Source organism: Drosophila elegans, unplaced genomic scaffold, assembly GCF_018152505.1.
Source record: "Drosophila elegans isolate 14027-0461.03 unplaced genomic scaffold, ASM1815250v1 contig_208, whole genome shotgun sequence".
NCBI lineage: Eukaryota > Metazoa > Arthropoda > Insecta > Diptera > Drosophilidae > Drosophila > Drosophila elegans.
Genome location: NW_024545578.1, coordinates 23,389,760 through 23,415,969, shown reverse-complemented (window position 1 = coordinate 23,415,969; position 26,210 = coordinate 23,389,760). Strand labels below are relative to the sequence as shown.

Genomic DNA, 26,210 nt, shown 5'->3' with positions numbered 1-26,210 from the left:
TCGGGGGTTGACTCGTCTGTCTGGGGCAATTCCTGCGTTTGTTGATCGTTACAGTAAATCATTTGAAATGAAATTTCACATCCACTGGTGGGTCGCTATGCACAGAAAAATATGATTGCACGTTTGGGAATGTTAAAAATACTATTTTCGAAAGTTCCATGGAGGTGGGATAAAAATACTAACTGAGAACAGAAAGAGAAATAATTTTAAAATTAAAATTGTATTTAAGTCGGTCCAGCTAAATTTAAAAAGCCCATACTTTTGGTTAAATCTCAAGTTTTGAGATAAATTTTGACTTTAATATTAATATAAATATTTAAAATTGAGTCTCCGAGTAAACTTGTAATTTGGATAGTATTTTTTTCCAGTGTCCTTTGGGAGTTTTTCCTGCGCCTTTGCCACCCTCCTGGTAACTAAGTGGATTGCGCGTGGAAATGGAAAACATGTGACCAGCTCTCCCAGGGGGTGGGAGTGGTGTATGCGGCTCTGCCACCCACTTTTCTGGGTGGTTTTTCGGTTACTTGTTTTTTTTTTCTGTTTGTCGTCCTTCTGCTTTTTGCCAAGCAAAGCCAAAGTTTTCTATTAGACAACGGGGTGATTTCCACAGCGTCAGCTAGAATAAAAAGGGAAAATGCCATATCGGTAAGTTGAGGTCATTTATTATGCTCATGACACCTTCCATCCTTCGTCGTTCCGGCTTCCTTTTTTGGTGATTTCCCCCCTCGAAGTTGCCGCCTGGCAACATTTGTTATCTGGGATCCCCCGCTGCCTCTTTTCCCATTTTCCCATTTCCCATTGTTGTCTGCCGGCAAAATTATGCTGCAATTCATAAAAATGGCTGGCAAAGAATCATTGGCGTTACTTTAATACCGATATGTTATTCTATCGTAGATTTTAGTTACGGTTTATCGATTAGATCTAGGGACATCTGAGGGGTGACCAAATTCATGTGTGTTTGTGTTTGTGTGTGGTTTAGTTTATAGCTGTCATTTTGCGTGGCATTTTAATGGATTTTGAAAAGGGGATAGAAATCTGGAAAGGTGTAGTAAATATGGTACAATGATCCTAACGGGAAAATTCGGATAAAGTTAATGGACTGATGAAGGCCCGATTGAAAAGAGCAATAAGCCATAATTCATACACTTCAACATTTTTCTATAACAATAACAAATGAAATATCTCGTTTGAAATCATTTTATTAAAATACATTCCCAATACTGCCAATGAACTCCACTTGTTTATTGTCGATTTCACTTATCTTCGTTGTGTGACTATATTTTTCCCATCAAATCTTGAGCTGTTTTATCTTCCACAATTTCAATTAACTCAAATGGTCTTAAACCGAGAAATCCCAGCCAAACATTTGGCATGCCGGTCACATAGGACCAACAACGACCCCCGCGACAGACAATTAAAAGGGGAAACCACAGACAGCGAGCCAATTTAGATAAGCCCCAGGATATAGGGAGCCCCCGCAGACAGCAGGACTCGCAAGGGTCTGCGCCTGGGTCGTTTTCGAGTCCGTAGCTGGTGCCACACTCAATTCATATCTTGTGCAACATAACAATTAGTAAAGACCATAAAACGGAGCACGGAACCGAGCACAGACAATAAAACGAGGAAGTTGGGGAAATTATGGGGCAATGGAGCCGAGCGAATGGAAGTAAACTCTGTTTACATTCGGCTGTCGAAAAATGTACACTAAAGTATCTAAATTTATAAAAGAAATAAACAAACTGCGCTGCACTCCATATACTAGAAGGTATGTGTGCACAGCAGATGATGCATTTAACTGGGCAGCGGCAATTTATGAGCGCACAAAAAAACGAAATGGAATATAAATACAAATTCCGATTCGGATTTGGATTTGGATTTGGATCGAGAGCCGAAAAACAACTTCCAACTTGTTTGCTTTCAATTAGTGTTGAACTTTTCGATGGCCGATCTGCCATCCACCTCTCTCTCTCTCTCTGCCCGGGAATTGTCTAAATAAACAAGGAACAGGGGCGGCTATAAAAACATCGCATAAAGTTGGGGGAAAATAGGTAGTCTCCCCAAAATAAACTCATCGTTGCAGGGAACTAATGCATATTTTCCTCTAATTTTCTCTCAAAAAATGTGTTAAATGTTTGCGTAAATAAAAAAAAGCCAGGGACTGGGAATTCTCTAGACCGCCACGCCCGTATCCGTCTTTTTTCTATTGGCCATAGGCTGAGTTTGTTTTCAGGTTCTGCTTCGGGTTACTTGCTTTCGACGGTAGCTACGCTTCGTTTGTTTTTTTCCAAAGAATCGCTGTTAGCCGGTCAGACTTTGGTTTTCGGTATTCGGTATTTGGTATTTGGTTACCATGTCAAGTGGCAAGTTGCACTCGACTCCAGTGCGAGTTCCTGGAATGTTGATAAACCTTCATTCGTGGCTGGCAGCGATGCAACATTAGGCTTTCTCGGCCCAAATGCATCTGGAAATCGGTCTAATGCTAGTGCAAACAAGTAGCAGCCAGTAGAATTGTACACCTCGAAAATCGTTTAACTAGATTTGAGGCAACAGAAGCAGCAGTTATGTGAGAATTGTTTTTAAATTAGTGTGAATTATTGCCTTCTGTGGTATGAGAAATGGTTCAGCAGCTAAGTTGCAAAGTTTCTATCAAAAATATAAGGATATATAACTAATGGAAACGTAATGTAATAGGTATTTAGGAAATGAATGTTTTGACTTCAGTAACTTTAATGTTTTTACTTTAGTAACTAATTAATCAATTTTTTAATTATCTTTTTTTCCCCTTTCCAGAACGAGTCCTTCGGTACTGTGAGTCCCCATCGGTGGGCACCTGCTGCACCTACAACATGGAGACCCGCATGGCGATGCAGTCGCGCCAGCAACTCGAGGGACACACCAAGGACCAGATATCTCGGATGTCTGGCATCCTGGGCAGCAAGGCCACAAAGTTCAAAGGTAGGTCTCCGTCAGTTCAACTTCAACTCAGCGATCGTTGCGTCAACGAGCCACTTGAAAGTGCCACAGAAGCCACCGATTAGAGATTTTCGGGTGTCAAGTGGTTCTGCCCTCACACAGACCAATGATCTATGTGGATACATGATCTCTCGAGTTACTGACAATGTCAAGTGGCAGGCGACAATGCGGATGTGGCTGCATTCTATTTGCCAGCGGATGCAGGCCAGAAATAAAATCAGAACTCTAAACATTGAGTCGGCCTGAGCGGATGTGCGCTTCTTATCCCCTTTGCAGCGCACAATTAAATATCGATGCATTTTTCACTAATTTGGTTTTCCGCTTGCAGACATTTTCATCGCCCTGCTCAAAGAGTCGCGCACTCAGTTCAATAGCATGTTCATTCGAACCTACGGTGTCATCTACGAGAGGAATTCGTACGTCTTCTCGGACCTTTTCAAAGAGCTGGAGACCTACTTCGCCAACGGCCGCGTGGATTTGCTGGAGGTCATGGACAAGTTCTTCAACACGCTGTACCAAAAGATGTTCACCGTGCTGAACACCCAGTACACATTTGATGAAAAGTGAGTAGGCTGCGAAATCGAAACCCTGGCTGCAAAGCGGGACCGAGTTTGGAAACCTCCGCCGGTTCGCAAAAACAAAACGTGTGAAACCGCAAAGTGTCTCGGGCTGTCGACCGGCGACAATTAACTGACTGCCCGTCAAGTCGAAACTTTGACACGGCCGGTGTGCGATTTCAGTTAGCGATTCCGATATGAGCTTTTCTTTCCTTCGCTCCTCGAGTTTAAGTTGCTCTTGTTTTCGCCAGATTTTTCGATTGCGGTTGAAACACTTACGATAAAGCGAAAATGAGGAAGTTGTGGGGAAGTTTTACTCGGTTGACTAAAAGGCGATCTAGAAAAGCATAACTAAAGGTTATTAATTAACGCTGAATATAAAATATGTAGCCAGCATGGAAAACTGTCAAAGAAAAAATATTTTGTCGAGGTAAATTTAACGTGAGGATCGCACCTTCCACTTCAAAAAATTTTGTGACGACTGCTTCTTATTTCACCAAAAAATAATTTTTTTTCTTTATTCGATTTGGTTTGTAATCGGCACGAAGCTGCACAATTAAAACGGCTTCGTTACTCAAAAACTTCAAAGCAGCGTGCCGATTACAAAACTAATTGTATATTTTAAAAATCAGTAGTTATGGAAATAGGATACCCAAAAACGATTAAAAGTATCTTATTATATATTATATATTAGTTATATGAACTTAAAGCTCTTTTTAAGTGTTTTAACTATATAAATTTGTATTCTGTTGAAAGAGATTATCAACTCAGGTTTACAAATTATAAAAGAAGCTGAACCAATATCCCATAAGTTTCAGCCTATAGCTATTTATTCAGATTATCTTCACATGAGTTACATTTCTTTTCGTCCTACAACCAATCTACCTACTGCGATTTATTTATCCCAACCAACCCATTCCAAGCCAGCAACTAGCATACATAGTCAAACCAAACCAACCAACTCCCATTCCATCCAATCCCATAACCCAGCCAAAACCAAAAACCGCACTTTATGCCAGTTCCTGTGTCAGCTGCTCGCATTTCCGCCAAAATGGTGAATAGGAAAAAAAGCGAAAATTGCGCCCACTTGGCTCATTGCCTTGGAACGAGTCTCCGGTAACCGGCGACTTGGCCAAATAACTTTCGGTCTCGGCCCGGCCCATCCCGTCCCGGCCACTCCCCCTTTGAAGGGCTCGTGTTACCCACGCGCTTTCCAATTGATGCCGCTGTCTTTAGCTCCGACTCCAACTTCAACTCCAAATCCAACTGGAGCTCCAGCGATTCGCTTTTATTGTCATCGTTTTAGTTTGTCGTACGTGCTTTGGCACGTTGTCCGTTTATTGCCATTGGACAGCAGCAACGACAACAACGATATCGCGTAATTGCCGCCACTTGCCTGCCTCCTGCCCCTTCTGCACTGTCCGAAAGTATTTACAGTTTTTATACAAAAAAAAAATTCTGTAGTTAAGAATTATGATATCATAAAAAGTTACGATCCAAAACAGATTAAAACATATTGATGCTTGAATATAAATAAACACAAAAAACAAAGCTTAAAGTGTCTTGGGTTTTTGCACATAATTTAAAGATTTAAAGATTTCAAGAAGTAAAGACTATTTTTTCTTGTGCATAACAGGGAGGTTATTTGTTTGTGGCTGTTGTTTGCTCTGTGCGGTTGGTCGGTCGCCAGAACTCCGATGGTTTTGCCCTCAGAATGGATCACAGAACATAGGGTTCCAGCTGGACCTAGAACCAAGGTACTCCTGCACGTTTAATGAGGGGGTAGCTCAAGCAGTTAGTTTGGATGGCAAATATGAGGGGTTTGGATCAATCAGGGGGAAAACTATGAGAAGTCAACGGGTGTTTCAATACGACACTGATATGCGATATGGCCTAAACATGAAGCGTCGAATGGCATTACAAATAAGGGAATAAGTTTCTGGCAAAGGAGTTAGTAAAAGTTAAGTGGTGGATAAAAGTTTCTTACTTTAGCTAATTAGTTATTTGCGACCACTGAAAATAGTCGTAAATGAAAAAACATTCAAACATCTCAAAAAATACATCTTATTAAGCAATGCTAATAAATAAAGCTTAATAGGTATTTAAAGCAGCTTGAGTCGTTTCTGTTAAAACGTTTAGTAAGAAAACTAATATTTTAAATTTTTTTTGCGAGTTTAAGTAATTAGCGTATGTGACTACTTGACACTGCAAACTGCACAAACTTCCCTCTCATCAGGCAGTTCCAGCAGCTGGTGCTGCCGCCTGACTGATCTGTCACCTCTGCGAATGCAACTGCAGTAATTCCTAAATTGTTTAGCCTAAGTAGAGGGGTGACGGCAACTGGGGACCAGCGACTTCTTGACCATAATGGCGAAGGCAGTGAGAGTGAGGGCCGAAAGCAGCCGTACAAGTGCAATGACTGTCATGCTTGATGGCCAAACTGTAGGACTAGGCATGCACTCGTAGAGGTGATGCAGGGGAACAAAAACATCAACAACGCCAGCACATGGCGAGCAACTATTTTTATGATTTTTCCGCATAAAAATTGTAGTTTTGCGGCGGCGGAGAAGAATGCAATGAAGATGAAGTCGAGGGCGGAGGCAATGGCGTTGAGCCATGCTATTTACAAGAGCAAATTTCCGCCGCCACCACACCCAATGAAAATATTTTCCCCAACATTCCGCTCTCATTTTCCACCCATCTCTGCATTTCCAGCTACATGCGATGCGTCAGCGAACACATGAAGGAGCTCAAGCCATTCGGTGATGTTCCGGACAAGCTGTCCGTCCAAATCAAGCGATCCTTCGTGGCCACGCGCACCTACGGACAGGCACTGACTACGGCTTCCGAGGTGGCCAAAAAGGTCCTCAATGTAAGTCAAGAAAAGTTGTACAAGACCTGTAGCTCAACCTAAGTCAGAACTCTCACTGAAACACTTTAAAATCAGTTGGCAAGAAGAATTTCTTAATAAAGACTATGGTTGACAGTGGTGATAAATAATTTTGTCATTTCATGTTTATATTTGAAAGAATTGAATTAATATGTAAATAATAAAAATGTAATCATTTTCTTGTTACTCATTTATGGTTTTAAACGACCTTAGTGTTAAAAATTTAAATAAATTAAGGTTTTAAATGCAAAAACCACTTCTTCACAGAATATGACAATATTTCAAATTTGTTTTTTTCCTAACCTCTAGGTCCGATTAAATGCCGACTGTACGGGAGCTCTGACCAAGATGCAGCACTGCGGCGCCTGCAAGGGCTACACGGAGAAGCCCTGCACCAACTACTGTGTGAACGTCATCAAGGGATGCCTGCACTACCAGCACGAGTTCGACGGCGAGTGGGAGAACTTCGCCATGGCCATGGATAAGGTGGCTGAGCGACTGCTCGGGTCCTTCAATATTGTGATGGTGGTGGAACCACTCAACATAAAGATATCCGAGGCCATCATGAACTTCCAGGTGAGATCTACGGCGGGATAATTGGATAGGCTGGGATCATTATCATTAGCATTTGCATATACCAATCGCAATTTGTAACTCGTTTGGGCCAAGCAGCTGCTGGTTAGCTAAATCTTTGGCCCGTTCGCAGTGGAACTCTAAGTTATGCTCACATAAAACTGTCAGTGTGTCAGAGTGGTTTACGCGTGGTTAGTTAATTCGCATACATTTCAAACGAGTCCCGAAGTAATTCAAGGGGAAAACCGTAGGAGATCGTGGCGATTGATATGTGAGATTCAACGTTAGAAGAAATTTATGCAGCTTAATACTTAAGTTTCTGTTCTAAGGTTTAATTTGATAGATAATTTAATTTTTAATAAATATATGTAAATAGTTTTCCCAGTTTACATTCATAGATATTTTAGAGTACACTTACTTTGACTCAATTAATTCAACATGATTCATCCTCCACCATCGCCAACTAAATTCATAACTAAATGCCAAAATATACAAAAGCATAAATTTTCTATCAAAAATAACTCAAAAATTATGCACGACATTTACACAGAAAGCAAAAGAATAATTTACACTTGGATGGATGGCCATAATTTATTGAATTTTGATTACTGCAATATTTTAAACCTCTCTGTTTGGATCGCCCGACCTATCGTCACCACCGCGTTTGTTGTGTTGTTTTGTTTGCCATTTTTACGATTTATTTGCACAACATTTGGCTCGCATATGAATTTAATTTATATTTCCATTTAAAATTTATACATTTCTTTTTTCATCTGCGGGTTCTTCTTATTCGCTGCCTTTGTTTGTATCTATTGCTGTTGTTGTTTGTGTTTCGGCATTTGGCTTTTAATGTGTGTTTACTTTTGCCGGTGTATGTTGTTGGTCGACGGCCCCATAAAAGGCCAAAAATGCAAAATGCGAAATAGTATTCAATTTTAATTCTGATTAGTTTTTTGCCCGGTGTCTCGGCTTCTCTAGTTGAACCGACGAACCGCTTTTGATGATTGCCATCGCACGGTCGGGTCGACAGTTATGATGAACCGTCGTAGGGAACTTGGGGCGTCAAAGTCCGTACCCCCAACCTGACCCAACCTGCGTAATTATATGAACTGTAAACTGCTGGGAAGAGGCCATAGAAAGAAATAACACAGGAGATATAGGAGTGCTGATAAGACAGACGAAGCGCGAGCTTCTGTCGAGAGTTGACTCTTTGCGAAGGGGTCTCTGGTCGCTTGAGTGGCTCTTAATGAGTAGCCGGCTGAAATCAATTCTTATCTATGGAATGGGTCAATAAAAACTAGCTATAAATAGCCATTAAGAGGCTATACTCAGTGGGGTGTGAATGGAATTGCTGTTGAGTATGGGAAATTATGTGATTTCCTCGCGCAACTGGTTTCCAAAAGTCATTTCGATTTGGAACTTTCTAATTCTCATTAAATATAATATATTTTTAAAAAGCTGGTACTTTTTGATTCTGTAAGGTCAATGAAATCATTTAGACGATTATTTCCATTGGTTCAAGCTTAATATATTAACTTTAAAGTGTAATCAGTTTGTTTTTAAAATAATTATTAAGGGACTTCAAGACAGACACATTAGTTATCTGTTTGAAAGTAATTCAAATCTTTGCTTGTATTACACTTGTATTCTTAAATACCAAATATTTACTTTCTCTATTAATTTTGCTATATGCATATGCATTTCCTAACAATATCTAATAAACAACATTGGTTTGCTTGCAGGATTCTGGCCAGGACATTACCAATCGAGTGTTCCAGGGCTGCGGCAGGCCCAAGCTGAAGAAAATGAAGCGTTCCATTAGCCCCAAAATGCAAGGAGTCCAAGTGCTTAATGCAAAGAGCCCTGTGGAGGCGGATACTCTAGACATTGATGACGCTCTCGATGAAGCGATTGTGCTGAGGGAGCGCAGAGCCGCCGAGCCAGGCTCGCAGGATTCCTCGGGTCAGCAGTCTCAGGAGCAGGGAGCTGGGAAGGCCGGAAATGGAGGAGGCAGCGGAGGAGGTGGAGGCGGAGGCGGTGGTGGCAACAACAGGCGCCAACAGCAACGACGCAAGCAACAACAGCAGCGACGCAAGCAGCAAAACAATCGCGACGACAACGATGACGACGACAACGAAAGTGGTGGCGGAGGACGCGAACCGATTCTGGACAGGATCGTGAGGGACATTCGCCAGCGGGTGAAGGACTACAAGAAGTTCTGGTCCAACTTGCCGCATTCCGTTTGCAGCAACGAGGATATAGCCTCCAGCTCCGACGTGGACGGCATGTGCTGGAATGGGCACACCATCGACAGGTGAGAAAAAATATTCTTATAGAAAGAATAGAGCTTTATTTAACCTAACTTTTCTCTCAGGTATATGCACTCGATCACCACGGAGCACGGCTCGAATCCAGAATTCAGTGGAAATCCTGCCAGCACTAAGCAAACCGCTCAGATGTCCGCACAACTTAGCCACCTAAAGAATGCCATCGTTCATCTGCGAAATGCTTACAACGGTCAGGATGTAGAGTGGACCGAACAAGGTGAGTTTATCTGCGTAAAACTTTTTACAAAAAATGTTTTAAAAATGCTTCATTTTGTAGCATATACTACTAAATTAGATTTTTGTGATATATCAGTTTTTATATAATATTCGATAGTTGATTCTAAAGATTTTTTGAATTCATTTTCCAAATTTCTGAATGAAAATTTCTATAAATAGTGAATTAAATAAAATATAAAAACTCTGCCGCCCTTGCAATCAGTTTACTGACTCCCTTATGGTTTTTACAGAAGAACTGCCATATGCGGGCAGTGGAGCAGGCTCGGGATCCGGCTCCGAGGATGACGAGGACGACGACGAGGGCTCAGGCCTGGGACCATTCGAGCCGAGCAACAAACCGGACGTGGAGCGTCCCTCGGTGGATGCGGACAACGACGATGACGAGGACGCCGGTGGCCGGTCGCACATGCCCACGCACACATCACGACCGACGAGCGGAGGTGACGACAAGAATCCGCTCATCCACACCACCCACTTCGACCACGATCACAACGATCTGGATGAGGAACACCGGCAGGAGGACGACGAGGAGGACTCGGATGGAGGGCATGGCGACTCGGAGGCCAACGGAGGCGATGACAATCGATCATCCGACGCCCCGGAGAAGATGACCCTGCGTCGCGCTCTGGTTGTTTATCTGCTGCCGCTTTATATGGCGTGGTTCGGCGGCGTTTGCGCCGATTTGCTGTGATTACTCAATGTGCGAAAGGCAGCCAAGGTGGAGCACGGCTGCATCACCTACACCTCTCAGTCATTCATCCGTGAAGCAAAATGTTATTAGCAGAACTACATGCAACCCTTATATACGAAATGCGAGTCCAAAATTTTATAAAAACTTTTGATAGAAGCAATCAAAACGCAATCCAGAAAATACAGGCCTTTTTCGAATTTTACCCTCGGCAGGAATTTGCGAATTTGTAATTGATTTAAATTCCCTGACATTAAGCTTATGAATCATGAGCAGAAACAAAGTTCATTAAATCTAGTATTCCATTTTTGTAAACCTTCAGCCACTGTAAAATGGAGAAAAGCCTGATTGTAAGCGTTTCGACACCGAATCGCGTTAGGAGAACAAGAAATTAGAGGAGGAGAGAGAATACGTAACGAGCCCATTTTAGTTTAGTAAGCCCCAAAAGCCCCTGCCCCCCACACTCTAAGTCTAAGTGCGAAATTGTAATTGTAAGCCAGTGTGAATGCGTGAGTGTCGCGGAGTGAGTGATTTTATCGAGTGTGAGTGCGAGCGGAGTGCCTGTTCAATGTGATCGTTTAGCAAAAATTAACTATAAACACTTTAGCCCCTAGAGACCTAAGCAAAAACACACCTACACTTACATATTTAATTTGTATTATATTTATGCATACGCGCATATGTAACAAGCAAATTGCAACATCACACGAATTCAATTAGCCCCAACATGAACAGCAATAACTAATTTGTAACTGTAGTCTAACTGATAAATCTAAAAACTGAAGTCCAATTTACGTTGACATGGCCATAGAAAAGCGTCCGAGCCACGGCTTTTTGTAACTTGTATCTTTCGTAGACAGCCCTGACTTTTGCCAGCCATTAAGCGCATTTCAAACTAAACTGAGTAAACCTACATATTTATATTTATTTTTGATTTTTTATTAGTTTTTATATATTGTATTAAAACAAACCGAAAAAGAAAAAATACAAAAAGTAACAAAGAAATTGGGTTGGCATTTTTAATGGATCGTGGTTCGTTTATAATAATAAACTTTTAAAATGATTTTAAATCTATTATATATATACAAATTTCATAATTTAAAATACACAGCCGTTACACATAAACGGCGTTGCCAACAACCTGAAAAATTACCAGTGGTAGATGGCGCTAGTAAGCTGTGTAGAATACGTGTGTAAAATTCTCATGTAAAATTGACAAGCTCCAGGAATAATATGCGTTAAAATTTAATTGAAATTGATGAAGGGAAACAAAGACATTTGGAAAAATTTTATGAGTTAATTTGAATGCTACTTGTACTTTTTATTATTTTACACCGTTCTCAATTATTTTCTGCCATTAACTAACAACAACAATAGATATTTTAATATCCTTCAAAGCATTATAAGCACTTATTAATTGTTTAATTTTCTTCAGGTAAATCTTGGATAGGATCGACCCCTTCCTTTTCTTCGATATCTTCGCCATCCGCAGAGTCCGAAAGTAGACGCTCCTGGGCGTTCAATACGTTCTCAAGGCCCTCTAATTCCTCATCGGTATCTTCTCGATTTCCTGCAGTGCAAGATGGCTGAGTGGTGAAGTTCAACTTGCTCAGCGATCTTTCGAGAGTTGTTACACGGGCCAAAAGCATCTCCAATCGCTTGTCGATCTCATCAAAATTCTGGGTCTCGGCTAAAGAACACTCTCGTTCCTTTTCATGTTGCTTCTGCAAGTCGGAGCTTGTGCTCGGTTTCTCCGATGGACTTAAAGAAGACATTATCACTGTTTTAAAATCTTTCTCTATGAGTTCAATTTTGGGAGATTTTTTAATCGTCTTGTTGCTTCTACTAATTTGAAACACTAAGCGGTAAAACCTCAGCCTTCTATATATTGGCAATGTTTTTTATACAGAGGAAAATTGTAAGAAAATTCCATTTATTTGCCAACCGTATTTTGGTAGGCATTGTTTTCAAAAAACTAATCAGAAACTAATGAAACTATACTTTAATACTGTCTGTTGCTTATTTTCAAGACTAAACTTTTAATTTTGTTTATTTGGTATCGGAATGCTTATCAAATATATACATTATATTTTATAGGATAGGAAATGTATCCTAAGTTGCAAACTATTGACTTAAATTATTATACCCTCTGCACGGGTATAAAAAACAGGGTAAAACTCTTTTGCAAACCATTCTTTATCAGGTTGCCATACCTTTGTTGACATTAAAATCAAAGAAATAAAATGTGTTGGCGTTTTGGTAATTGGAAATGAGTGTATGTTAACAAAGTCGACCGAAGGAAAAGAATGAATGCTCAGAAACAGAGAAGTTAAATGTAGGATTTGAAGTGCAGTAACTTAAAACGTGTGGCCAAGCCTGGGAAATTGCATTTTCTTGGAGATACTCAAAGATTATCTTGCTTTAAAAAGTAAATAAAATTCCTGATAAGTTAAAAAAAAAAATAAATAATTATTTTAAAAATCTTTAAAATACTTTTCTTTATAAGGTTTTGATGAAGGTTTTTTTATTTATTAACCAACTTGGTTTTTGTGTGTCTAAATAGTCCTCCATGGACCTCTAAATACAAAGACAATCTTAATTAAAACAAAACCCAGACAATCAAATGATTGCCTTAAAATACATTTCAAAATACAAAAATTGATTCGTTAATCTACATTTTTGTTCTAACAGGTTATGCTTCGAGTTGGGACATTCCACCGACAACAAATACATTTTGAGAAATTGGATTTATATTTTTAGATTCAAACCATTAATATGTAATATATACCAAATTGATAACAAATTTTGTAAACATTTTTTTTCTATGTACCGAAATTCATTCATTCAATTATAGGGCCGGCTAGTTGGAGAGCGTGGAAACTCCGAGATCGAGGCAAAACGAAACAGTTCCGAGATCTCAGGCGCTCCATCCGTCGGAATATCTGTCTCTCTGTATATCTTTGGGTGCGCGGGGAGCTTGTAGAGGCTTTTTCAGTGAGCTCGCGAGCGGCGTACGGTAAACAACTGCTGCCAACGCAACGTGAAAAATAAACGGCTGAAAAGAAAATTTCGAAACGTCAGCCTGGAGCCCCCTTGTCTTGTGCACACGAAAATATATCTATGAGATGCGCGAATCTTGATCCATTGCAAAAAATTTGAATTTGAATAATTACGCAAGGGGAGGCGCACGTGAGTGCTGTCGTGAGATGAAATGAAAAGTGGTCGAAGCGAAAGTGGAAATTGAAGACAATTTTCTTGTGATTACTGTGATGAGTAAGCAATTCTTCAATGGGAAAGTCAAATTGATAAGGCAATCAGCAATATTTCTGTTCGCTATCGTTCATCCGCAATTCCGCGTAAGTTCCATTAGGCAAAACACTTAAATTTCATAAATAAACATTCGGAGTGAGATAAACTTTTTCGGTGTTTCACCGGGCATCTGGCCAAGTTAACGTTTGACTTTTAAAGTCAACATCGTCTTCATCTTCTCGTTGCTCCCTTATGTTTACAGCTGTTCGATGAAAACCAGTTTGCCACTGACTAGCTAGCTAATGTTTCTAACGATATTAGCTTTTTGGGCCGCATCGAACCACTGAAAGTCTAGTCTTCTAACTGCAATAGTTGCTTGTGGTTGAAGGTTGCTGATGCCCGGTGTCTTGCCTCGTTACGCGCGCAATTACCAGACAGCTGAACAACAGTTGTCAGCTGTATTATCTCTTAGAGATGACTAAAAATAAATAATAGTTTTATAATCGTACTTAAAAAACTTAAGAATAAACAAGAATTTAGCACCTGCTGAAATACCTAATAACAAAATTTCAAAAAGCAAGTTTTTATTACGGGCTTATTATCATTGTTCCAAGCAACAGTGTTCGAGGTGCAAGTGCATCCCTAATTAATGTACAAAGTTATGGTACTATTTAAATTTAACTGGTATAATGATGCTGTTGAGTAGAAGGAAGCAAACATTTTATTTTAATGTTTTAATTTTAACATTTTAATTTAATTTAATTTTAACATTTTAATTTAATGTAAGAAACAAAAATTGAAGATATATAAAACTTACATTATAATAAATAAAAAAAAATCACACATGCGAATTTACCACATAGCAAAACAAGGTTTCGATCCTCGGACCTGGACTTTCTTACCGAGAAACTAAGCATGTTTCCGATTACAGTGCACTGCTTCAAAATATGCACACACCTTTGCGTCGATAAGGCAGGGAATGCAATCCGTAATGACTGTGTTTCTCTAACAATACCCAAATTTGTTTTATTTAAATACACAGCCCAACATAACAGCTGTCTGCAGATCTAATAGCATTTAATTTCATATAATAAGACTTCTTTGAGTTTTTAAAAATGTTCACAATTAAATTTTTAATTATTTTTCATTCGGTGTTAAAAAACTGTTTGTGCGGTTTTTTTTATAAATTTGGTACAAGCATTTGTGACTTAAGCAATTGTGTTAGGCAAAATTGAGCATTGAGTATATTAACGTATGCAACTGTTTAAATATTTTATCTACGTTGGCAGGTTCGAGCTATTGAAGTTCCACTTTACTAAGAAGCTAATCCATTGATGTTTGTACACTGCTTTAACATAGTGAAAGCAGTGAATGACAATCAAAACATGAATGCTTTCGTCGGTAAGGAAGTGCAGCGCTTCTGTTGATTCTTATCCGACCTCTGAACCCCATCGTAGTCACGCAAGCAGAGTGGCGAAATCCGAGGCTCGAATTTTTTTTATTTATGGTATTTTATATTATTACTAAATAGATTGAAAATTAGTTCATCGGAATAAATTTTAATTTCATTACAAAAAGCTATTGAAGAAAATAAATTTAAAGCTAATAAATGAAAATGAAATAGGTAGTATACAAAAACTGAATCTACCAAGAAACAAATATATATTTTTACCATAGTTATTTACAATATTAATTTAATGAAATAAACATATTAGGAATTTTTTATTTTTAAGGCATTCTGTTTTGTTCAACAATCCAAATACCTTATTTTAACATTCTCAGTCCCCGAAAGAAAACCATGCTTTTGGGATATCTAACCTACTGCATTGTTTAACTTTATTCAGTTGTTTTAGTATAAAAGTACAAAATATGACCTAAACTAGTAAGGAATTCACTACAACTAAGGCGAAGAATTGTCCACCGCTTTGAGCACTCTCTATAAGTTATATTAGTAGTCCTCGTCGCAAAAGCAACCGTCCCGCGAGTTCTCCACTATCCAGTCCAGATATTTGGTAACCCGGGTGTAAACCCCGGGATAATTGGGTCTTGCGCACCCATTTCCCCAGGACACGATTCCAATCTGTTCGAAGCGTTTGTCATCTGGCCGGAGTCGTACCAGCGGACCGCCGGAGTCGCCCTGACAACTGTCACGGCCACCAACGCCCGGATAGCCGGAGCACATCATGTTCTTGGTGATCATTTTCTGGGTGTAGTTTGTCTGGGCCACGCATTCGTCGTTGTCGAGGACGGGAACCTCGACCTCCTGCAGCAGGCACGAGGGCTTGCCATCCTCCTTGAGGGTCCCCCAGCCGGTGGCTATTGCCTTGGTGCCGACAAACAAGTCCTGACGCTGTTCCACGCGTGGCAGGCAGATCGGTCGGATAAAACTGGTGATCGGCACGCGGTCATTCAGTCGCAGCAGGGCTATGTCGTTGTCGAAGTTTGAGAAACTGAACTTCTGGCTGAAGGCGCGCAGTACGAAGCGGGTTTCCGGGCGCTCCTTGTCGTTGCAGCGATCGTGCTCCCCGAAGGTCACCTTGATCATGAACCACATGAACCCTTTGACGCAATGCGCCGCCGTCAGCACATAGCGGTCGTTGATCAGCGTCCCACCACAGTAGAACCTGTTGAAGTAACTCAACCGCGCCATCCACGGGTACTCGCTCACGCCCGTCGTCGTCCCACCCACAATCCTTGACTCGTCGTTGCGTTCGCCACATCTATCAAAAAATATAAAAAATATCAGAGCTCCGAAAATCTTTTTGTATCTAAATTAAAAATATATTGGTTTTCTTAAGGAAAGAAATTTTGATCGAACTGTATATCGAAGGTAAGGCTAAAGAACGTTAGTTATTAGTTTGTGCTCCTTTTGTATATTTTATAAACAAGAAAATTAGTTAAAAAATTTTAGTCCCCAGCTGTTAAATCTTGTCCTAAAAATATTTTATTTAATATTAAAAAAATGGGGGGTCCAGTGGGCATACAAAATAATACAACATTTAATTTTTAGAACAACATAAAAAATCCAATCCAAAAACATGAATAATTCGGACCCATTCAGATTTGTTTACATATTTTATTTTAAATGTTAAAATTAGGGTATTTATGTTCTAGTTCTACTTCTAGTAGTCCAAGAAAAGAGTTTTAAAAACTATAGAATGTGAAGCATTAGCTTATATTGACAGTTCAATTCTAAATGATCTGCGAATCAAAGTGATTAAAAGTGATAAATTAACCAGAGTTCGGTGTTTAATGCCACCTCATTAGAAAGGTCCGATGAATAAACATTGGAGACGTTTATGCCCTTCGCGAGAAAAGAAAGATGGATTGGGTCAAAGGGTGCCAAAGCTGGCGATCTCTCCCGATCGGCAAGTTCAGGGTTCAGCAACCCCGACATAAAGAAAGTGTCAAAGTGCTTTATGGACGGACATAAAACAAATGAGCGATTTTTGCAAATTTTATGTCTGCCATCTGCAGAGACACGACAACAACGCGTTACATTAAACAGGTTTTTAATTACCCCTGGACAACAACAGAGCACCGTATGCACCCAAAATAAAAATCTTCCACCAAGTCGGAAAGGAAGCATAGCAGGTTATCTCTGTTTTTATTTATTTTGGCCAGGGCAGGCCACACAATCAATCGATCCGGCCGCAACAAGTATTTGGGATTCAGATTTGGTGTGTGTTTAATCGTGTCATTGCCCCAAAATGGTGGTCGGCCTGGTCGAGAGGCGTCCCGAAACAAAGAAGCAAAATGTGCGACGACGACCCACTTAGGAGACGGCCAAGACCGGGAAAAACGGCCAAAAACCGAAACCCGAAGACAACGGCGCGGCATTCCCCTGCCTCCCCCGCAGACATTAATATAATATGACATGACGCATTGAACGTACGCCTTTTACAGTATCTGCCATACTCATCTGTATCTGCTGGGTGCACAAACACACACGTTCTTAAAAGCCAAACACAGAGTGTTATCAAATACCGAATCATATGCAAATCAGTTTCTTTTCTTCTTTCCAATGCAAAAAAAAAAGTAAAAATTATATATAGAAATAAAACGGGTTTTAGGCCTTCATTAACAAATAAAAGCACGCTTGCTGCTATCGATTCCTAATAAATTTATGAGTTTCTGAGTTTCCAAAGAACTACAGAATTTGGGAAGTTTTTTTGAAGTAATTTTTGTAAATTGGAGTTGCAAACATCCTTAAAGTCAGAATCATTTTCCTTTGTTGTAATTTTTACTGCCGACTCTATAAATACCCTCGGGTATTTGCCTATGCCAAAAGCCAAGTGCCGAAAGCCAAAGTTGAATTCCCAATTGGTAATGCAATTTGTTTAATGGCCGCGCAAGAATGCATTCCGAATGCAATTCTTCAGAGAGAACCTGGCTTCGAGGTCACGCCGGGAATTGGCTTTTCGAAACGGGTAACAAATGGGCAGAAGAATCTTTTGGGACAAGAAGACTGTGCTTAAAAAAAGTTTAAGACTGATTTAAAAGAATGAAGTCTGTTACTTTTAAAGCTAGAGGAATTGGAACCTAATTGTAAGGGCTTCATCAACTTTAACAAAAAAGCTAAAGTTTTTGAATAAAAATATCATTTTTGATCACTAAGCCTTTTTTAATTTAATGAAATAGATATGAACAATATTTTGTTACAAAATCGTTTTTGTAAAGATTTTAAAAAGCATACGATTTTCTAAAAATCGAATGATCTCCGATGTTTAGGTAATTTTCCTCTTCCTCTCTATTATTAACTTTAAGGAGTTGGGGCTAGGGACATATCTCCGATTGCGTGACCTCCTCGCAGGCACTAAAGTCTATCTGTATATTTAACTGTTTGTGCCATTTGTGTGCCGTGACAATGACGACGCCAGAGTTGTTTATCACCTCTTCGGCCGTCTAACTGGAAGTTGTCATCATGGCCATGACAGCTTTTGTATCTCGGCGTGCGTGTGTCTTCGTAGCCTTTGTATCTGTATGTATGTCTCGGGGGACCAACTCACCTGCAGGAACATGTCGGCGATGTTTGGTTCTGAGCTGCCGGCGAATTATTGCGATTGAAGACACCGAACCAATTCTTGATCGGATTTTGCCGGGATACAGGTTTATGGCCATTGGCATCCGAGAAGGAAGCGTTGACGGCTCCGATTTTCAGCTTCTTTGCCTGATGGTGGGCTGCACCCAAGGCTTGATATTTGCCCGGAATGGAGGATAAAGATGATGTTGATGTGGCTGGTGTTGCTGATGTTGCTGGTGTCGCTGGTGTTGCTGGTGTTGCTAGAGTTGCTGCTGCTGTCGTTGATGTTGCTGCTGTGGCCAGGCAGGAAGCCACTGCCAGCACGAGTGGCCAGTGATGTAAGTGGAGCATCATCTTCTTTTGCCCGCTGGTTATGCAATTCAATGCATGTAAACTTAATGAGCCTTTTGGTCGTCGTAGCGGTCTCCACGAACAGTGCCGTTATCGGAATATATTTCGATTCTCGTTCTGCTTGTTCATTCGCGGGAGGTTTTTCGAAATCTCCGTTCGCACAGCACTTGTTAATTATGTAAATCAAACACGGTTTCTTTCAGTCTTATTGTTGTTGCACTAATTGAACCATTTCACATGACTGCAAACTGTCAACAAGTCGCGCCCTAATCCCAGCGAATTTCTCGATCTGTTTGTTTGCTCTTCGCTATATGGTTTGCTATGGTTAGTTGGCACCACCGCGCACGCGAAAGTCTGCAAGTCGACTGATACGAGGCGCTGGCCCAGAAGAGCGACTAAGCCATTTTTCCAAGGCCCCCAAAACAGCGCAGTCGACGGCGACGTTGGCAGCACTGGCGCCTCCCATGGGGCAAAGAAAGTTGCGCATGCGCAGCGCAGCGTGCGTTGGCCGCGACGTCGGCAGAGCAGAACGCAGAGGGGCGGCAGAGCGTACACTGAAAACAGTATTTCAAAATATTCTTATGACTCAATCCGTAAAATAAAAGAGAAAATTTCTTACTTGGTTTGTTTTTGCATAAGGGCACATAAGTCACTCTTCACAAAAAAAAGATATTGGTTTAGAAGTGACTTTTTTATTATTTATAAGTGTGTTTCTATATTCTGTTTAACAATACTTATTTTTAATTAAAAAAAAAATATTCCTAAGATTTTATATACCCCATTTCATTAAAATTACTGTCGTTTTAGCTAGAATTTATATTTTATGATTATAATTTTTTTATGGAATTTAGTTTTCGTACTATAATAAAAATCTATAGAATTATTAGTGCTTAAATCAGCTTAGATTTATTTAGAATTTTAAACTCTAGTTTATAACTTAAAACAACAAATATTATTGCGATTAATCTGTTTTGCTTTCACAGTTAAATTTAAAATAAGGGTGTTCTGTTGAAGGTTTTCGATCAGTGGAGAGAGTTAGCCAACTCAGAACGAAGAGAACCAACGTATTTTTGTTGGCTCCCCTGTCTTCTCAATATGCTAATGTGACAGTTTGCTTTGACTAAGATATTTTTTCTTTTATTTTTGGATGGAGTGTGTGCGTTGGGAGTTCTTGGTTCTTCCTCTTTCCTTCTGTCGCCGACATCGTCTGTTTAACGTTTGTTTATTATGCTCGCAACGTCAATACACCGTAAAAAGTGTTATCAATGGGAAATTGATTTAGGCATTAACCATTACCGAACGACCTAATAAAATATAGAAAACCGAAATGCAGTACTAATTTATTTTTAAAACTTAATATACATTCATTTAACTAGAAATTCTTGTGATTTTAATGTATTTTTTAATTTTATAAAACACTTCTGTTCAGGAAATTACGAACCTAAGCAAGTTATAAGAAAATCTTTCTCAGTGCAATGCTAGCAAATATTTTCTAACGGCTCGCAAACACTTACAAAGTGGAAGTGGAAACAAGAGCTCACTCCCCACAGCCAACACAAACATCCTTTAAGATCGGCAAATATCAGCTTAAAATATTAAGTGGGCGAAAGAGAGATTTAAATTACATATTTCCGATCGGAATAATATACACCTAATAGCCCACACACTGTCGCTATGACTCGTGGTATTTCACTTTAGTTTTCCATCATTTGAACCCTTTCATCTATTCCGACGCCTTTTCACTAGCCCAGGGAAAGAGAGAGGGAAATCCAACTTGTTTCGCATTTTCATGTTCATTTGCCGCAGAATGAATTAACAAAAAAGGAAAATCGGGTAATTTCAGTTTTTTGCATTTGCTCAACGACTGAAGTTTAATTTAAATTACTTTAAATATGTTTCAACTGAACTCCTCTGACACTGCTGACCCAATTATGTTAAATGGAAATTCATTAAAAATGTCGCACATCAAATCTCGTTATTGTGTGATTTGGTAATGTATCGAGTGCACGTTGACATTCCTTTTGAATTATAAATCGTTTAATTGCCATTAAATCGATTAAAGTCAATGTACAGATGGTAAAATGAATGTCATATGCAAAATGCAAAATGTGCTTTCAGTAAGTGAAGTGGAAAAGTATATAAATTCTGGTTTCATAGTTGACTGATTAAAAAGATTAAAGTTTAAACATTGACTTCTTAATTACTTTTTATTTATCTTTTGTTTTCTTTATTAAATTAAGTTTTTTGGCTCTGTAGTTTTGGCTTTGATCAACAGGAACTGGACTTGAAATTTATTAAAATACCATAGCTATTGTCTTTGAATTGCAGCTTAACAACCCATTGCGGCACTCCCTATTACTTCCTGCCATGTTCTTCACCCATTCCAAGAGCAATTTTCTTGATTTCCATGTACACACCAGGCAATCATTCACTTACAATTGCTCTCTTATGCAAAAACTCAACAATCCGTGCCGAAAAAGAAAAGTATTCTCCATGAGATGGGTGAATTCAAGGGGTTCCTTATTAATTGAAATCATGCAAATTTCGCCTCCTCTAATTTTTCAAACTTACATTGCTTTCTTTTCGGGCAGCAAACACTCGTAATTGTTAATTGGAGGGAAGCCAACTGAAACACCACGAGAGGGGCGAAAGGTTAGAAACCCAGGGGACCAGAAAGTGATTCCCTGACATGCGAGCCAGAGTTTCGAATCCGTGACGACAATCATTGCATCACAGAGATTAGCAGACATTATTGGAAGTAGCCAAGCAAGATGAGTGCCGCTGGCTGGCTGGATATGAATGCAGCCCTCCAGAACCTTAACTCTACGCCGGAGTCCACCCAAAAGCCGAGAGGCAAACGGAGGAGCAGCTATGCCGGACGCAGAGCCTCCACGGCCGGAGTGCATGGACGTGGCAGCATTGGTAGCATAAGCTCTGGAATCTTCAAGGCATTCCGTGAGCGATTTCTTAGCAGCGATGACTCTGGTGACTATCGGAAACTAAGGCAAAGGGATGCGGAATCCGGGCGCATGGGAACCGGAGCCAATGCATCTAGTTCCACCGACAGTTCTGGAGAGGATGCGGAGCCCAGCAGCAGCAGTAGTGTGGAGGACCTGTTCGCCAACGAAGCGGAGCGTCGCAAATGGCAGAGAAAAACTTCAGAGCAGCGTCGCCGGACAGCTAGAAAAAAGGTTAGTGGTTATAATTAAGAACGCAGAACGTACCACATATTTATCTTTATATGTAATTACTTATTTTTGTTAATTGCATTTATATCCATTTTAAAGAGAGTAAATTAAAAAATCCCTTTTCTATTTAAACTGTTACCTAGCTTTAATACTTGTCGTGAAAATTTTTAATTTCCCTTGTGTCTTTTTTGTGCCTATTGCCAAAAAATAAATATATTTAAACATTTCTCTTGTTTTTTTTGTTTAAGTATTCTCTCCATTTGATTTTCATTACCTAAGCTGTTTTTAAAATAGATCGGTCATATGTATGAGTTTATTATAATTTTATATGGTTCAACAAACCAAGCTCATTGTTTTAAAAGTTAAAAACTATCTCATTCTGCCTTTTTAACAGCTTCCAAAAGAAAGCTTAAGCTAACTGCTTTGCATTTTGATATTGCTGTCAGCTGAGTTTTGGTATTCCGATCAGGTCTTCTATACCACAGTTTCGTGTGCGACTTTATCAGACTTTGATTGGTTTCCGAAATTGGTTCATTCCCAGCACGAACTGTCGCATGGAAAAATTATAAGCATTTAATTTTCAGTTTCGTTTTCGTTCACTGACGCGGCTAATTTGCATTAAATTAAAGCTAATATCATTGGTATATTAGATAATTACATTAATCGCTTGGGTGTGGTCAAGCTGTAATGGGGAGCTATTTGATAACTACATGTTTAATGAGTAGTAATTTATATTGGGGTTACTGGACGCTACGCTCTGTTTCTGAGCTATGTGATTTCACTTTCGTTTTCTGTACGTCTGGTTATTTTACAAAAATATTCCCATGTATTTATTGGCAAACTATGTAGGTATTACAAATGAATTAAATTATAATAAGTCAAACAGATTAATCTGAAATATTTTATGAAAGACCCAAATCCATTGAAGTAATATATATTTTGTCTTCTTTTTTGATTACCACTTTTTTACTTCTTGTCTGAATCCCTAATCTAAGAAAAAAATATATTTAATAGGGATAATTTTTATTTTTTAACTTTTCTAAACATTTTTTTTGTATCCCTTAAATGTAAATTCAAATGAAATGTAAAAATTTCATTATTTTTATACCCTTGCAGAGGGTATTATAATTTCAGTCAGAAGTTTGCAACGCAGTGAAGGAGACATCTCCGACCCTATAAAGTATATATATTCTTGATCAGCATCACTAGGCGAGTCGATCTAGCCATGTCCGTCTGTCCGTCCGTCTGTCCGTCTGTCCGTCCGTTTATATGCAAACTAGTCTCTCAGTTTTAAAGCTATCTGCATGAAACTTTCCCAAAAGTTGTCTTTCTATTGCAGGTAGTATATAAGTCGGAACGAGCCGGATCGGACGACTATAGCATATAGCTCCCATAGGAACAATCGGAAAAATAAATGAAAAAAAATTATAACTTTGCTGTTTTTTAGTTTTTTGTTTAGTTCTTCGACATATAGCAATGGTTAAATATTTCAGAATTATGGTTTAAATTTCATCAAAATCGGACGACTATAGCATATAGCTCCCATAGGAACAATCGGAAAAATAATTGAAAAAAAATTATAACTTTGCTGTTTTTTAATTTTTTGTTTTGTTCTTCGACATAAAGAAATGGTTAAATATTTCAGAATTATGGTAAAAATTTCATCAAAATCGGACGACTATAGCATATAGCTCCCATAGGAACAATCGGAAAAATAAATGAAAAAAATTATAGCTTTTCTGTTTTTTTAATTTTTTGTTTAGTTCTTCGACATTTAGTAATGGTTAAATATTTTCGATTTACGGTTTAAATTTCATCAAAGTCGGACGACTATATCATATAGCTCCCATAGGAACAATCGGAGAAATAAATGAAAAAAAATTATAACTTTTCTGTTTTTTAATTTTTTGTTTAGTTCTTCGACATTTAGTAATGGTTAAAAATTTCCAATTTACGGTTTAAGTTTCATCAAAGTCGGACGACTATATCATATAGCTCCCATAGGAACAATAAAAATATATAAAATAACTATCAAATAATTGAGCTGCAAATCATCATAGCGTCAATGTTTTTAAACTAGTAAATTATAATTTTAATGTTTTCAAAAATGTTTAAGTCTTGCAATAGCTGCAAGGGTATATGAACTTCGGCTTGCCGAAGTTTGCTTTCTTTCTTGTTTAAATTGATATTATTAATTTTATCCAAAAATATTTCCTTTTGTTGACTTTAAGTTTTTTGTTCTGTTTGTTTTCAAAAAATCTTTATTTTTAATAAATAATATTAAATTAAAAATTATTTTTAATCAATATTAAAAAATAATAAAAATATACGTCAACGTTTATATGTAACAAGCAAATTGTAAAATTATGTGAGCGTCAATGTTTATATGTAACAATTAGCAAATTGATGTTCCAAATTTTATTTAAAGGCGCTTCACTGTGCATTTCTCTCTCTCTCACTCTTGATCAGCTGACGTGAAAGCTTTCACTTTGTTTACAAACAACCGGCTTAAAGCTACTGAACTCTCTCTTACTCCCAATTTGTTTTCTTTATTTTCCGCTCATTTCTCTCGCGAGTGTTTTCCCCAGCGGGCTTTCCATTACACTCAAATCTCAATAGCTAACTCTAAGCGACTTCCCTCCGGTTTCATGTCCAGTTTAGTCTTTGGAAGATTTCGGTTTATCGTTTTTGTGCTGCGTTCTTCGGGGATTTTCTATTTATTTTTTTTTACCATTTTGTGGTACAGTGGACTTTAAAGCCATGGCCGTTTTAAGTTACGCGCCCTTTTGGCTTATATTTGGTTTGTTTGTTGGCATTGCTCAGCCGCACTGTGTGCCGAGTGTGCGAGAGAAGGAAGATTTTGCGATGTTAGTTTTATTTTTATGCTGCTCCTGTCTCGCTTGACTGCACATCCTGTTTATCCTGTTTTGCCATTTGGCTTCACGGTTATGTTCTTTTTTCGTTGCGAATTATTCAGCTAGGCGCATCCATTTAAGAGATACACAATACAAAAAATATAGTGATTGGTTTTTGAGCACCTTTTTGCGTTTATTTGTTCATTTACTTGGTATTTTTATAAGAATATTCCTTGTCTCTCCATTTGTATGCAATATAGTAATTAATTATGAATTTTATTAAATTTTTCAATTACTTTCTAGAGCAAGGCAAACACTCGAATATTTTGCTCTTATAGAGCATTGATATTAAATAATTTTACATATTAACCAAATGTTTTCCATTGAAAATCAACAACATATACACAGAGGATCTCTTGCTAATAATTTTTCCAAGTGGAATCGCTAAAATTTTCAGCTTTGCTCACCAAAATAAAACGAGCGAAAAAATATATAAATAAATGGCCAAAAAATTGTGCGCCAGTGTGTCGCCTTTAGAAAAAAAAAAAAAACGAATGCAATCAGTAGACCCAGATCTATGACGGGAACTTGGCCCCAACTTTCTCCTACTCCTTCCAACTAGTTGGCTCTTTTGCTCCCGGCTGGCCACCTCTTACATAACTCAAACCAGCTGCCATGCCAGGTGGGGCCCATCCACACATGTGGCTCAATGATTTATGCACGCTACTTAATGCCTTCTTAATTACATTTTATGTTACAACCGAAAAATAATATCTTGCTGAAAAACAGCAGACAAGAATGGGGCAGGAGGGGCCGCACACAAATCACATTCCTTTAGGGGGCGGAATGGGCGGAAGGACACGTCCCAGCTGCCAACACAATGCGGAAAACGCTTTCACTTTTACCCTCGGTGCAGCTGGTGTCCCTCTTTTCCCATTTTCGCCGACTTTCCCATACCACCGCCATATGCGACTGAAACAAAAATCTATTTGGCAATGGCCTTGGGCTTAGGGTCGAAAGGGGGTTTTGGGGGTTTCGGGGGGTTTCGCTCGGAACAGTCGTTCTTGTGTGTTCAGTCAACACAAATTTGCGTGGCCCTTTTCGGGGAGTTTCGGTTTTTTTTTCCCCTCTGCAGTTCATTGAAATGTGTGCGACAAGCGAAATACAACTACACCATGGATCCGTGTTCATTGTCTGGATGCGTGACGTCAGCTGGGGGATCGGGGCATATATGTTGGGTTGCATTCCAATGTGAACCAATACCCTCTGTTGACAACGATAGTTGGATTGCATTGCGAGCCC

The 26,210-nt window shown here is 39.1% G+C and overlaps 4 protein-coding genes across 4 annotated transcripts in view; 2 read left to right on the top strand and 2 right to left on the bottom strand.

Annotated features, from left to right (window-relative positions):
- Positions 1 to 11,220, top strand: part of LOC108143237 (glypican-6) — a 41,710-nt gene extending 30,490 nt beyond the window's left edge. Inside the window, exons 2-8 of the mRNA XM_017267535.2 lie at positions 2,788 to 2,952; positions 3,299 to 3,533; positions 6,243 to 6,399; positions 6,727 to 6,993; positions 8,733 to 9,304; positions 9,365 to 9,534; positions 9,785 to 11,220. Of these exons, the coding sequence (XP_017123024.1) occupies positions 2,788 to 2,952; positions 3,299 to 3,533; positions 6,243 to 6,399; positions 6,727 to 6,993; positions 8,733 to 9,304; positions 9,365 to 9,534; positions 9,785 to 10,245 (2,027 nt within the window). The 3' untranslated portion in view covers positions 10,246 to 11,220. The remainder of the gene's footprint in view (positions 1 to 2,787; positions 2,953 to 3,298; positions 3,534 to 6,242; positions 6,400 to 6,726; positions 6,994 to 8,732; positions 9,305 to 9,364; positions 9,535 to 9,784) is intronic.
- Positions 11,221 to 11,542: 322 nt separating this feature from the next.
- On the bottom strand, positions 11,543 to 12,125 carry LOC108143170. The gene has a single exon (XM_017267415.2). It carries the CDS (start codon positions 12,015 to 12,017, stop codon positions 11,664 to 11,666), a length of 354 nt encoding a protein of 117 aa, XP_017122904.1. The 5' UTR covers positions 12,018 to 12,125; the 3' UTR covers positions 11,543 to 11,663.
- A 1,129-nt stretch (positions 12,126 to 13,254) lies between these two features.
- LOC108143173 (venom dipeptidyl peptidase 4) overlaps positions 13,255 to 26,210 on the top strand; it is an 86,350-nt gene continuing 73,394 nt past the window's right edge. Inside the window, exons 1-2 of the mRNA XM_017267419.2 lie at positions 13,255 to 13,598; positions 21,457 to 22,056. Coding sequence (XP_017122908.1) covers positions 21,637 to 22,056 — 420 coding nt within the window. The 5' untranslated portion in view covers positions 13,255 to 13,598; positions 21,457 to 21,636. The remainder of the gene's footprint in view (positions 13,599 to 21,456; positions 22,057 to 26,210) is intronic.
- Positions 15,294 to 19,234, bottom strand: LOC108143177 (trypsin-7). The gene is made up of 2 exons (XM_017267427.2): positions 18,501 to 19,234; positions 15,294 to 16,211 (listed from the first exon to the last, which is right to left on the bottom strand). Exons 1-2 carry the CDS (start codon positions 18,866 to 18,868, stop codon positions 15,440 to 15,442), a joined length of 1,140 nt encoding a protein of 379 aa, XP_017122916.1. The 5' UTR covers positions 18,869 to 19,234; the 3' UTR covers positions 15,294 to 15,439.

Bases quoted from the DNA above. Each gene is read 5' to 3' on its own strand.
- LOC108143177 (XM_017267427.2), bottom strand. From the start codon at position 18,868: ATGATGCTCCACTTACATCACTGGCCACTCGTGCTGGCAGTGGCTTCC. The intron at 16,212-18,500 runs GTGAGTTGGTCC...ATTTTTTGATAG, and splicing joins TCGCCGACATGTTCCTGCAG to ATGTGGCGAACGCAACGACG.
- LOC108143170 (XM_017267415.2), bottom strand. From the start codon at position 12,017: ATGTCTTCTTTAAGTCCATCGGAGAAACCGAGCACAAGCTCCGACTTG.